At 41.3% G+C, this 12,850-nt stretch overlaps 1 protein-coding gene across 3 annotated transcripts in view; it reads left to right on the top strand.

Moving 5' to 3' along the window:
- PLCB1 (phospholipase C beta 1) overlaps nucleotides 1-12,850 on the top strand; it is a 592,180-nt gene that overhangs the window by 175,965 nt on the left and 403,365 nt on the right. For all 3 annotated transcript variants that reach the window (XM_044454160.1, XM_044454161.1, XM_044454163.1), the window contains exon 3: nucleotides 756-830. In XM_044454160.1, the coding sequence (XP_044310095.1) occupies nucleotides 756-830 (75 nt within the window). The remainder of the gene's footprint in view (nucleotides 1-755; nucleotides 831-12,850) is intronic.

Raw genomic sequence — 12,850 nt, 5'->3', positions numbered from 1 at the left:
AAAATAATTTCATATACAGGTAATTTAGATTTTCTGTGGAGCTGCAGCTCCTCAGGGTGTGGCACCCCCAGGGATGGCAGATCTCTGAACTTGAAGGAGTGGTATTTGATGTGTTCTACTGTGGTTTCTCTGAGGGGCCATCACCACAAACTGTGATGGATGTTTAGACTGGTTATAGTGGTGGATATTGGTCCTCTGGAATGCTGAGGGTAGCTATAGGATGGGAATGGGGGGCTTACTGGGGAGATCCTACCCAAGATTCTCTTCCTCAGTGGGATCTGATGGAGCCTGTGGGACTTCTCTTGCTAAGCCTCTTTGATGGAGGCATTGTGAGCCCAAGGTTAATGTTTCTGATGTTCAAGTCAGAGAGGAAACAGTGGATCCACGTTCTTATGTGAAGCTAATCCTTGGGTGGGGTGTTAGAAAACTTATTATCCTGTAGGCTTATTATCCCATCTTTTGTGCAGATTCATAGTAATCATAGCTCATAGTTAGTAAGAAAGTTTTCGGTCCAAAGCAGGTTTCCCCAACCTGATGCCCCCCAGATATCTTGGGTCATAACTCCTGACCATTGGCTATGGAACACCCAGAGGGCACCAGGTTGGGGAAGGCTGGTCCAAAGTCTGTTTAAAATTATGACAAATTCAAAGAAGAATGGAGTTTTAAGTAATTTTTTAAGTAAACTGCAGTGCAACTGTTTCAATTATATGACTTACTCAGTGCCATAAAACATTTGTTTTCCTTTTCTCTGCCAGGTACAGGAATCAGAGCTCTTAGATATTAGCCTTGTCAAAGATGCCCGGTGTGGAAAACATGCTCGCGCTCCGAAGGTAGGCAATAACTTTATGCACGTGTTCCAGATGTTGCAGTGATACTGCATGGTATTGCAATGAAGAAATCAGCACTTCTTATTTCAGGAATGAAATGGTACCTTCTTGTGCAATGGTGCATTTTTTCGGGAAGCCTTTTAAAGCAGCAAACTTATTAAGCTACTTAGTGTTCACTGAGCTGCAAGATAAGCTTGACTCATGTGGCTGTAAATGCTCCTGGCTTACTACAGCTTGTTTTCTCCATCGTTTTAGTAGCCCTGGTGTGTTACCAGCTTGCTGAACAAAACATCTAGTTCTCATTGAGGCAAGGGATGGACAAATCCATCTAATTTTGGTCCCTCTCATTTTCGCACGTGTTCATTCACACGTGTTCATTCACATGTGTTCTTTTTCATCCTGCTTCTGCAGTATTGATTTTTTTAAAAAAGCTGTGCAAAAAGTTACATTATTTTGAATACATTATCTTCCAAAATAGGCATTCTTTTTACTCATTTTGGTACATTTTTTAAAAAGCTGAGAACTGCATCTCAAAATATGGAGTATGAAAAGTGAGGAATAACTGCAGGCCAATTTGAAAATGAAAAAAGTAAATAAAAATGAAGCCTTTGAGCATCCCTAACTCCTGTAGTACCATATGACTGAATCACAGATCTTCATACACTGATATTATCTCCACATAGCTTCTAACCTTGTACTCCACCCAATATGCTATCTTTCTGTGCACAGAAAATATTTCTGTGTGGAAGAGCGTTCCATTGTGTGATCCCCTTCTGTAGTCTGATGTAGCTGAGCGGATCAATTTGATCATCTCTGTGAGAACCAGGCCAACAGGGGGTGACTGTTGTGATGTACTTGATTGTGTAGCTTCTCGGCTCACAGGGGTTCAGTTGGATCACTTTGATCAGGCAAAAGATCATCCCACAGTTATTGTTCATAGTCTGAAATACTTGAGTGTTACAATCCCTCACAAGTCTGTAGTGAGGCCAAAGAGACTGAAAGAGCATCTTAAAAATTAACATTCCAATTGTAAGCCCATTTACCTTGCACCATGCCTCATTCCAGTAACATTCCAGTAAGTTTCCTTAAGATTGCAGATCACACATGTATTTCACTTAGTATGAGTGGTTGGTAGATAAACTTCAGTTGGAGGAAAATACTTTAATTACGGGACCAAACATTCAAAATTTGCCACAAAGCAATACAGTTTCTTTAGGACCACAAAATTCTTGTGCAGCGGCTCTTTGTGCTTCAGGGCTGCCTAAGCATAGCTGCTTCCCAGCAGGGTAAGTGTAGATCTAACTCCTCTAGAGATTTTCCTCAAACATTCTCTGGGCTTGATTTCCTCCTTTTCGAGTAAGTGCTACAGAGAATCTCCCCTTTGGTCTGGTTTTTATTCAGATGTATTCCGGGGTTGTTCTCACCAACTTTTTGTATACTTTTGCGTATCTGATATAACCTAAGCATATGCTCAGACTGCTTTATTTGAGAAAGCCTTTGGCATATGAATAAGTCTGTTGGACTGAGAGTGGTTTTTAGTTTGTAATTTTGTGTTTATCTTTTCTGTAAGCATTGTATTTTCATTCATTCATTCATTCATTCATTCATTCATTCATTTAAAACATTTCTATGCCGCCCCCATTGCAACAAAGCCTCGGGGCGGCTCACAAAAAATACATAAAAACAGACATAATAATATAACAATTAAAAAAATGATTTTGAAATGATTCATTGCTTTAATCGGTTTTTATTGTGTGAGCCACCTGGAGTACAGCTTTGGTAGAGAAAGGTAGGGTACAAATCAAATAAATAAAGACAAACCCCAATTGAGAACCAAAGAAATGAGTATTCATAAGCAACTTGAGTATCTTTTCCTGAAAGCTTCCCAAAAGGCTCCATGGGAGCAGTAGTTGAGGCAAGCCCAGCTGTAACTGTGCTGCTCACACGTGTGGTGGAAGATGCTGCTATGTTGTTAGTATTGGAATAAGAGGCTTCTGCAAGTCTGATTGGCTTCTGAATGTCGAATGAGTGAGGGGATCTAGGGATTCACCTAAAGCAGCAAGCACAATTGAACTGGCCCCGATGGAAAAACTGGTGTTTCCTTCTTTTACTCAGCATGGAGACATTTTCCAGTCTGAGTATCAGTAAGAACTGGACAAAAATAGTATAGATGTCCCATAAGAATAGAAGCTGGTACACTATATCTTTCCTTCTTTCTTTCTTTGTTTTGTTTCAGTTGCTTCCTCACAGTGTTAGCACCTTAGTTTAGGTCCTAGAGTTTTCTACAATGCTTACTGCTGGTAAATAAAGGAAGAGTTGAATGGCTTTAGTGGCTGTTTTAACACCAGCTGAGTTGATACCAACATAATCTGAGAAGGCTCAAGAATCTTAATCTTATTTTGAAAACTAAAGATTATTTCAGTACATTTAAAATCTAGTTAACAATTGATTCATGATGAAGAACTTTGCCAATTTCTGTTTGATTCTTCACTGCCTTGCCATCTGCTCCCTTTCTTTCTTATTTCTCTCCTTCCTGTCCTCCTCCTTTCAATTTCCAAGTTTTTTTCCTGCTTTTTCACAATTCCTTTTTTTCATCTGCCTGCTCTGGGTTAGCCTCAGGAGCCAGGAGATGCTAAAAGAGCATCTTGGAATAGGCAATTTCTTTGAACACAAAAAGGGCCAGCATGGCTAACAGCAAAAAGAGAATTACCCAGTGAGGGAGAAAAATGCAGGTGTGTGTATGAGAGAGCATATATGCATGTGAGTGCAAACGAAGAGGAGATTAAGAGTACATAGAATTTGTCATTCCTTCCTACCCTCATCTGAACAGTTCTAGTATTCATTGTCCTTACTTACCAGGATGCCAGGCTCAATTTTAAAGATGCCAGTTATTACTGGATTTTTGCAGCCCTGCCCCAGGGGTTGTTTGAGGCCCCAGGGGTTATTCAAGTACATATTAATTATCTGAGCTGTCTCTCATATAGCTGAAAATCTGTCACACATTCTCTGTGGAGCCAGTCCAGTGCCAATAATAGCCTTTCCACTGGTTCCAGTTGCCTTCTGAATAAACAACTTGGGGGTAAATGTCCTAGTTTGGGCACTGACGTGGAACTTTGCCAGAAGCAATAGGAGGGCAGCCAAGAAGAGAAGGAACTTCAGGGTTTTTAAGAAGAGAGAGGGATTAGGAGGTAGCTGCAGAAAAACCAGAAAGCCAGGGCACAGAGGCCTCGTTCTTGTGGAGATGATCAATTTGTGACTGAGTTGTGTTGCTTTGGATTCAGGTGGTACTCTTATTGTAAAACAAATTCTTGCATAGTGAAAAGGTGACTGGGTCTGGCCAACAGGCTGCTTTTTTATTTTTATGGCAGAGCACATGCCATTGTGTGAGGCTTCACTCATATTTGAAAGAAGCACAGCTTGAGAACCTCAGTTAGAAATGGGTCATAGTCTTGGCTTGGGGTAGCATCCAGTGAGGGCACTGCATTCTTGCTTGTTGTGTTGCGCACAAACCACCACTTGCAGAACATTTAGTCTCAAATTATACAGAGCACTCATTTTGAGGCAGTTTGGCAGAGATCTCTTGTGTGACCTGTTCTGTTCTGGAAATGAGCGTTTCAGCTTGTTTTGGTCCCTGTCTGAAGCATTAAATCCCCATTTTGCAAATGGTGGATACAATTGGCACTTGGGCAGTTTTGGATGCTGTCTTCTGATCTCTTTGGGTAGTAAATGCATCTCAGATTATGTAAAAATGCCAAGGGTGCACTCACAAAATAGCTACCCTGGGTGGGGTGGGGAGCTGCCCAATCAAAACATAATTGCCATGATGGGCATAGCCAGGCTAAAAGCACTCATTTCCCAGAAGCTGAATTGTAGGAGTTTATTTACATTCTGAAAACTTAATTTGGAAAGTCAGCACTGGCAGTACTAATTCTTGTCACATTCTCGTGCTAGTAAAAGATTGCAATGGCTAAATATTCTGTTTAAATATGCCACCAAGGTATTGTAATTTTTTTTATAAAAGCTGTTTCTCCATATTGTTTTCTCCCTTCCAGATCACCCCCTCCCCCGCCACTGATGAATCCTTTTACATGTAAAATATTCAGTGTGGACCTGTTTCTGTGTTATCAAGCGTAGTTGATCAAACAGTGGACCCTATTTCAGGAGACAGTTATGAACGTGTGATCTTCGCCCTCTTCTTAAAATGCCATTCATGACTGCGTGTGCAAATTGGTTTCAAGTAGTCTTATAAGAATATTTGTTGGCCAAATGTCAGGTTACTGTGAATGTCATAACATTTTATTTTCTGAAAGGTTCTGCTCCTGCAATTATGTGATAAGTGGAAATCTCAACTGCTTTTAGAAACAGAACTTGATTTCTGGTTCTCATGTTCCTAAAGCAGAATCAGAGAAGGATGAGCCATAAAATAAATCCTGGAAGGAATATCCTAGGTGCTTGTTTGTTTGTTAATTTGTTTATTTAAAAAACACCCACACACCCTGGTTTTGTTCAGGGTTGACTTTAGCACACACACACGCACGCACGCACGCACGCACGCACAGCCCATTGCCCTTTCATTAAAACTGGTTCATCATCGATTGTGTTTGTGCTAAGCCAGCCTGAAAATTTTGCTGTTAGGTTTCTTCTTTAGAAAAGTCCAAGTGTGTCACAAAGACAAAAGACACAAGGAGGTACTGTTGCAGTCAAAGTCTCCCTGCCACTCTTGACTGCACTGCTCTAAAAAAAGTGACTAGGGGTTTTAGTAAGAATGCTGGACTGCACGGCAGGGTCATCATACAATCCTCTCCATCAGCTTCCTCCTCCCCAGTCACTATTATCTAATGGTGGACTACTTTGCTAGGCTGAGATTAGCCATGTACTCTCAACCACAATGCCTTCCCATCAGCCACAATGCCTCCCATCAGTCCTTTGGCTCCCACGTCTGGGATTAACCAGTGCTTGGCATCTTGGAGTGGCATGGAGGCCTTGAGTGGGCACATAAGTGCAAAACATGCTGTGGATTATGACTTAAGCCTTTGATATAGCAAAATTGGAAATGCTCATGTATATGTAGTTAGCAAATGGAAATTCAGATTAACATGGATGCTTAACATCCCAAAGTTTCACACAACAGTTTCTATGGAAACTAGAATCTTTATATAGCTCTGAGGATTTTGCTAACAAGCTGAAATAGTGGCGTTAGTTGGGTGTAGGGCACATTCCCCATGGTGAACATTCATTTTTAAATGTGCTATCCATTTTATTATTTCTGTTCAGTGGTCGTACATTTTTGAACAGGGAAGGCTTTTAGAAATAATAACAACACTACTCATGCACTTATCAAGTCATATGCAAAGCAGAAAGTGTATGCTGATATTAAAACATTTAATTTCTACACATATTCTGAAAGGTTTATTCTGCATAGGCTTTTTTCCTCCAAAAGAATTGCTTCCCTTTCTGGCTATTCTCCATCTCATAAGATGCAAATATGAAGGTTAAAGTGTTCATGTTTCATATGTTGTCTGGGTTCAGCACAGTTAGGAGCAATGCTTCTGGTCTTTTTATCCAGATATTTCAACTCACATGCATTAGCTTATATGTAACGCGGAAGGAGAAACCAACCTTGAATTATAGAAGAGGAGACCTTCTACCTTTTCAGTTTAGCAGCAGGTCTTTCACAAGCCTTAGCTATGAGTTTTCATTTGTTGCCAGCTTTGCTAATTAGAGAAGCAAATATTTAATCATAGACTAAACCCTTTGGTTGTATTCTTCAGTGTATTGATGGTGAAAAACCTACAGTTTTTATCCATCCATCCATCCATGTTCCACTGGCCATGTGGGAACAGAAATTTAGCAGTGAGGCATTCAGGCATTTCCTCATTCTTTAGCTCTGTGGAGTTGTGGATATGCATGACTCTATGTATTTAACTTTTAATTAGAAGGGCTCACATGCTGTCATGACCTACTAAAAATACCAGCCTTTAAAAGAGACCAGCCTTCTGACATATTAATAAATACCCAGTTTCACCTTACAGTGAGATTTGGCTTGAGCTTTTTCTTTAATTTATTAAAATAACTATTTTTATCCTTTGTTACATTCAAGTCACTTTAAAAAAAAAAAACAAAGCTTCTTTGCTCAGCCCTCCCTGGCTAGATTAAAAGCACTGAAGTGATTTATCCCGAAGTTAACTTGTACCAGAGATTAAAGTATAGAAGTTATATAAAGCAGAGCAGTTTCCCCCAAACTGACTTGATTTTGGTACTTCAGTGATGGTGTCTTTTGAAAGGACCCATTTTCTTGATGAGTATTTTATACTGATAAACAGCATGCAAAAATTAAACAAAGGCACCCTGTAAAAGATGCATTTTCTAAAACAAACCAAACCAACCCACCCTAAGTAGACTTCCCCTTGCTCTTCTCTAACCAATATATCTCTGCATATCCCATAACTGCTCTGGAAGGACCCCAATCCTTTTTGGGGGTGCACAGCAGACTTCAGGAGAGAGAGAGGAGCCAGTTCTACCAGCACTTTCCATTCTGTGGAAGAAAGACAGCTTTGAGTATAACACTCTGGCCTGGTGCATCATGTGATTTCTTATGAAATATGTAGTCTCCAAAACCTCTGGTAGCTACTCACAGTAACCACATATTACTGCACAAAAACAGATTCCAACTGAAACTATAAGGAAAAATAGGTTGCTTGCATATATACGTCAGCTAGTGTAGCCCCTTTAAAAAGATTCCTTTACAATTATACTCATTGCAACAGCTGCAAGGAAATTTTCCGGAAAATGCAAGGAGCAATCCATCCTTTAATGACTGGAAAAAGCTCAGCGTGTTTTGAACTACATGCAGTCATCCCCAGGAATGTAAATAAAAGAATTCTTAAAGTCATCCCTGAAGCCAGCATAGGACTTTGTGAATGGGAGTGAAATGAGGTGGTGCATCTTAATGTTGGTCATTCTAAAGAATGAAGAATGGGTGTACTGGGAAAAACAAGGACACCAAGTAGGTCAGGCTTGCAACTTTTCTGGTGAACTGTTATATAAACATCATGAAATACTTCAGAAATACCGTGTTTCCCTGAAAATAAGACACTGTCTTATTTATTTATTTATTTATTTATTTATTTATTTATTTATTTAGTTATGGCTCACAAAAACATACTTATTTTTTCAGGGTAGGTCTTATTTTTTATTTTATTTTTTAATGTGTACAACAATCCACACTTATTCATGTACAACAGCAGGAATTCATGTACATTTGGTATCACTCTGCCTGTGACAGGAATAGAGGAAGCATTGGCGCTGTAGAGGAAGGCTCATGCGCAGGGAGCGGAGGGAGCAGAGCTGCATAAACGTGTTTCCTTCACACAGAGCATTAAGTTAAAGTTAAGTTTAAAAATAAAGTTTAAAAAGGCTCTTTATGTTCCCCACTGGCCCTGGGAATAAACACAGCTGGGTCTTATTTTCGGGGTAGGTCTTATATTTTAGCAAGTACCAAAAATAGTACTAGGTCTTATTTTTGGGGAAACATGGTAGTTAGCTAAATGCTTTTAAAGTCTTTTAATGAGAGCCACTGCAGTGTGGTAGAATGCTGGCCTGGGACTCTGGAGGTCCAGGTTCTAGTCCCCACTTGGCCATGAAGCTCCCTGGGTGACTTTGGGCCAGTCATTCACCCTCAGGGTCATTGCTGTGAGGATAAAGTAGATCTGGGTAAGCCATGTTGGGTTCCTCACAGGAGCAAAAGTCAGGATTTAAAAACAGTGTTGTGATGATGATGATGATGATGATGATGATGATGATGATGTCATCAGAACTGCAACACTGTGACTAACAGCTCACAGTTCAGCGATATACACAACATGCTATGGTGTCAGAAGAGAAGGGAGCTTTCCTTATGCACTCTTGAACCAAAGTGTGGCTGCAGTGCAAGCTGATCAAATGGGAAATCAGAGTAGTGCAATTAGATTTAAATTCATATCCATTTATTCTATTAATTATGTTCCTATCCCATCTTTTCTTGCTGAGGCAGCTTGCATAATTCTCTTTTTCATTTCACGCTCACAGCAGCCTTGTGGGTTAGTGAGGCTGAGTCCTCGACTGGCCCAAACTCAGCCAGTGAGCTTTGTGGCTGAGCGGGAACTGGAATCTGGATCTCTGAAGACTCATGCCAACAATCTGCTACACTACAGTGGCTCTCCATGCTGGAGCCCACATATGTGTGCACGCACACCCAGCCTGAATAGCAACAAAAAGAAGACTGTTTTTTCAGACTAAAAAGTGTCCAGTGTGTTTTTCCAAACATTTGCTTCTTGTGTTAGTTAAAACTGATAGATTGGACAGATCTTATGGAGCTCTGGTGTTGCCTGTGTTGCTCTTTTGAAATCCGTATAACCCTTCTTTGGATTTAAAGGTAATGTTTGCTTACTATGGGAAGAATCAGTAGCCCCAACATGGGGAAAGCAACGCAGCAGAAAAGTTGGTATTTGATTTATCTTGAGAGATATAAATGTTAACATGTGCATCACTTTCATGAATACTGAGAGACTTTTTTTGAGGATTTATTTTATTCAGAAGCAAACTGAATAAAACTCAAGGGCAGAAGCCAGCATAATTCATTTTGCAATCTGGCTCCATGTTTCCTGTTAAAATAGGAACTCTGATTGGGTTCCTTGGAAGCATGCTTGTGTTGAATGATGTAAACCCCCCAAATAAAAGTAAAAAAGAATGTGTGCCTGTGGAGAATTCAAGTGTGCTAATGATTGCGAGGGATCTTGATGTTTTGCTGCTGTAACATTGGGAAAGCAGGGCTTGTATTGATGGAGTGCTTTGATTACAGCAAGAAAACTGAAAGAGGGAAACGTAATCTATTTTCTTCATCAGCCACTATCAAACTCTAAGGCAAGGACAAAAATGAGCCGTAGTCTTGTTGAGATGGATGGCAGGGGGTGGACTGAACAATATAGGCAGTCCACCTATATTGTTTGAAATGTGTTTGTGTTTGAAAACGAGCACGCAAGTGTAGAATATTGGTATCACAGTGACACTGCTTGTATGTATATCAGTAGGGCTAACCCCATACCAGGCCTACTCTCAGCCCACGCTGCCCAGCTAGCTCCAAGGAGAGATCCACCACAGGTCTCAAGTTCGGTGCTTCTTGCTGCTGATTATTACTAGCCTGGTTTTCTGGATTTCTGTCAAGTTGCTTCTCACTCTTTGCTCAAGAGCATAGCTCGGTTGTTCACCATAGCTTTTTAAAGCAAGAGCTGTGTTCTCAGTTCCCAGGGTCTGGCCTCTTCTATGGCCCTGCACTGGACTGTGTGTTGATTCAACTTCTTAGACTCAGTTATCTGGAAATCTCCTTATGGCACCTTTGGTTATATGCAGAACAGTTAACACTAGTGCAGGCAGGCAAATATGGGCCAAGGCCAGTTTCTTGACAAGGGTCTGACCCCTTGAATCCAGGCTTCAATGTGCTTGGATTGGAACAGACCCACTGACTAGATCTAGACGACAGATAGCTTCCATTGAAGGGTTGAGTGTGGGGTGCTGCTGAACTGTGTGCCTGCACTGTGGGTTATCATGTTGCCTCATCCCAGCTCTGGTAAGATATCATGGCTTCTCAGCCGCAAACCATTCACAGTTCATAACCCAAACAGCTAGCAAAGGGTTCTCTTCATGGTTTATACATGGTTAACAATTCATGGTTTGTCAGCATCGTTGGGCTCAGACAACACAATGCCTTCCTGTTTAGTGATAAGCCACACTGAAACGATAAGCCCCTGAGTGTGAGTTATTCTCTTGACTGAACCTAGTCATTGAAACTAATAGGACAAATTAGTCATGACTAATTCATGGCTTATTGATTTCAATAAGTCTGCTCTAAGCATGACTAAATCTGGACCCAACCCAAGTTTCAGATGTAAAGCAGCATGTTGGCCTTCATTCTCACTGAATACCAGTTCTGGCTTGTTGTTTTTGTTGCTGTTATTGTTTTTAATGGGGCTAGTCTTCTTTTCAAGATACTAGGATCCCTTGTCTTCTGTAGCCCTTTGCGGCATTCCCTTCTCTCTGCTAGCTAGAGAGTCCAGCACCATCGTTTCTGCCAAAACATCACCCATCTTTCCACTTCTTGCTACTCCTGCAATTGCCATTGGGATCCTTTCCTCAAAGAACCAACCTTCACTGCATTTTTTCCAACCTGGGAATTCCTTTGAAGTGACCTAGCATTGCAGGACAGATAAAGGCATGAGGAACTGCGGGCAATGGAGAGGGGCAGGATTGCCAAATGTGCTGCAAACCATGTGTTGCATAGAGGTGTGGGTGCCAACAGTAGCACATTATTATAGGCCTCGCATGGTTTCTTATGTGGCCTCAAAATTTCTGGAAATATTATCCCGTTAGTAGTGGGCAAGCCAAGCTAATCCCCGATGGCCCAGTATAAATCAGATTAATATCTTCTTATATTAGAATACTACAGGTATAGTTGCTTAAAGGAAGCCAGGACAACAAGTTAAAAACCTTAGTGTTAGTGTACTGGGAAGGACTCAGAGAAGGCCAAAATATACTTTAAATATACAGAAAGAGTTATTTTAAAACAGGAGAAAGCACTGTGGTGATGCGTAGATGCAGTTCCTTTGGCTTGTGCATTTTGCTTCCTGTGAATTACACATCTGTGCAAACTTAAGCACTGCAATCAGACTAGAACTTTCTGCTGCTATAAGAATGGATCTTGAGAAGCTTCAGTGGTGTTAAATGGACATCCAGCAATGTGTTCCATTTTAGTACACAGCAGCTAGGGAAAGGAACCTGCCAACTTTCTGAACTATAGTCTTTCTGTTCTGTCATGCCATGAATGGGCGATTGGCGAGGGGATAAAATTCTCAGTGGCACATTTTCTCCTTGTGATTGAAATGCTACTAGGAGTTACTTCTCTGACAGAAAAAGGAGGGTGGCAGGAAGAACACTTGGGAGGGAACAGTAGCAGCAAATAACGTCAACAGAAGGCATTTGTTTAGTCTTGGGGAGTCCAGAAATGAATTTGCATAGTATCAGATATGCTCCACTACTTAATTCCATAAAATCACAAAAGGCTGCCACTGGTGAAATCTTTCATAGCTCTCAACCCTTTCTCCTGTATGCAGTGTAGCAGTGCTATGTAATGGTTGGAGGGTTGGACTGGGACTCAGGAGAGCTTGGTTTGAATTTCCCCTTGACCATGAAGTACACTGGGCAACCTTTGCCCAGACATTCTTAGCCTGACCTGCTTCGCCAGGTTTTTGTGAGGATAGAGTAAAGAGGAGGGAGACTATGTAAACCATCTTAGGTTCCCTGCTAGAGGGGAAAAAGTTGGGATATAAATGTAATAATAGAATAAAATGACTCTTAACTGTCTTTTCCACGTTACTTTGCTTGTTTCAACCTATATCCCACCCTCCGAATATAAACGTTCTGCAACTTTTCCCATCAATCTGCTCTTCTTGCTAGCCTCTGTTGTGGGTAAAAGGAAGAGCAACAGGAGACCCTGATAGTTGGTTGCAGGGATGGATATGGAGCTCGGTGTCTGTTGTTTCAGCCTTGGGTGCTGGTGGAGCATCACAGGGCAGGCTTGCCCCTGCTCTAAGCTTATCAAGGTGAGGACCACAGCTTACCCCAGGTGCAAGTGAAGGAGTCATTGCTTGCCTCTTCCTGAGCCCTGTTTATTGATTAGAGTTGGGGCCAGAGAGGCATAAGAAATGGTTCAGTCCCAGCTGTGCAATTACTTTGGGGAAGGGACACTTACTTTGCATATTGGCTTTTCTTTCTGGGAAGCAGTTTGCCCACTTCGCAAAGCATGGCCATGGACATACGCTTCCTACTCTCCAAAATTTATTGCCATCAACAGAGACACCACAGTAGCTCAGACAGAGCATGGCAGAGGATGCTGAGGAGCCTCAGTCTTACAGCTGTCTTATAGCTATAACCATATCAAAGGGAACAGGGTGAGCTGAATCCAGTTAATGTTGCGGAATGCTGAAGGGCAT

Source organism: Varanus komodoensis, unplaced genomic scaffold (genome assembly GCF_004798865.1).
Source record: "Varanus komodoensis strain SLA01 unplaced genomic scaffold, ASM479886v1 scaffold7_3, whole genome shotgun sequence".
Taxonomy (NCBI): domain Eukaryota; kingdom Metazoa; phylum Chordata; class Lepidosauria; order Squamata; family Varanidae; genus Varanus; species Varanus komodoensis.
This window is presented reverse-complemented; position numbering and strand designations above follow the sequence as displayed.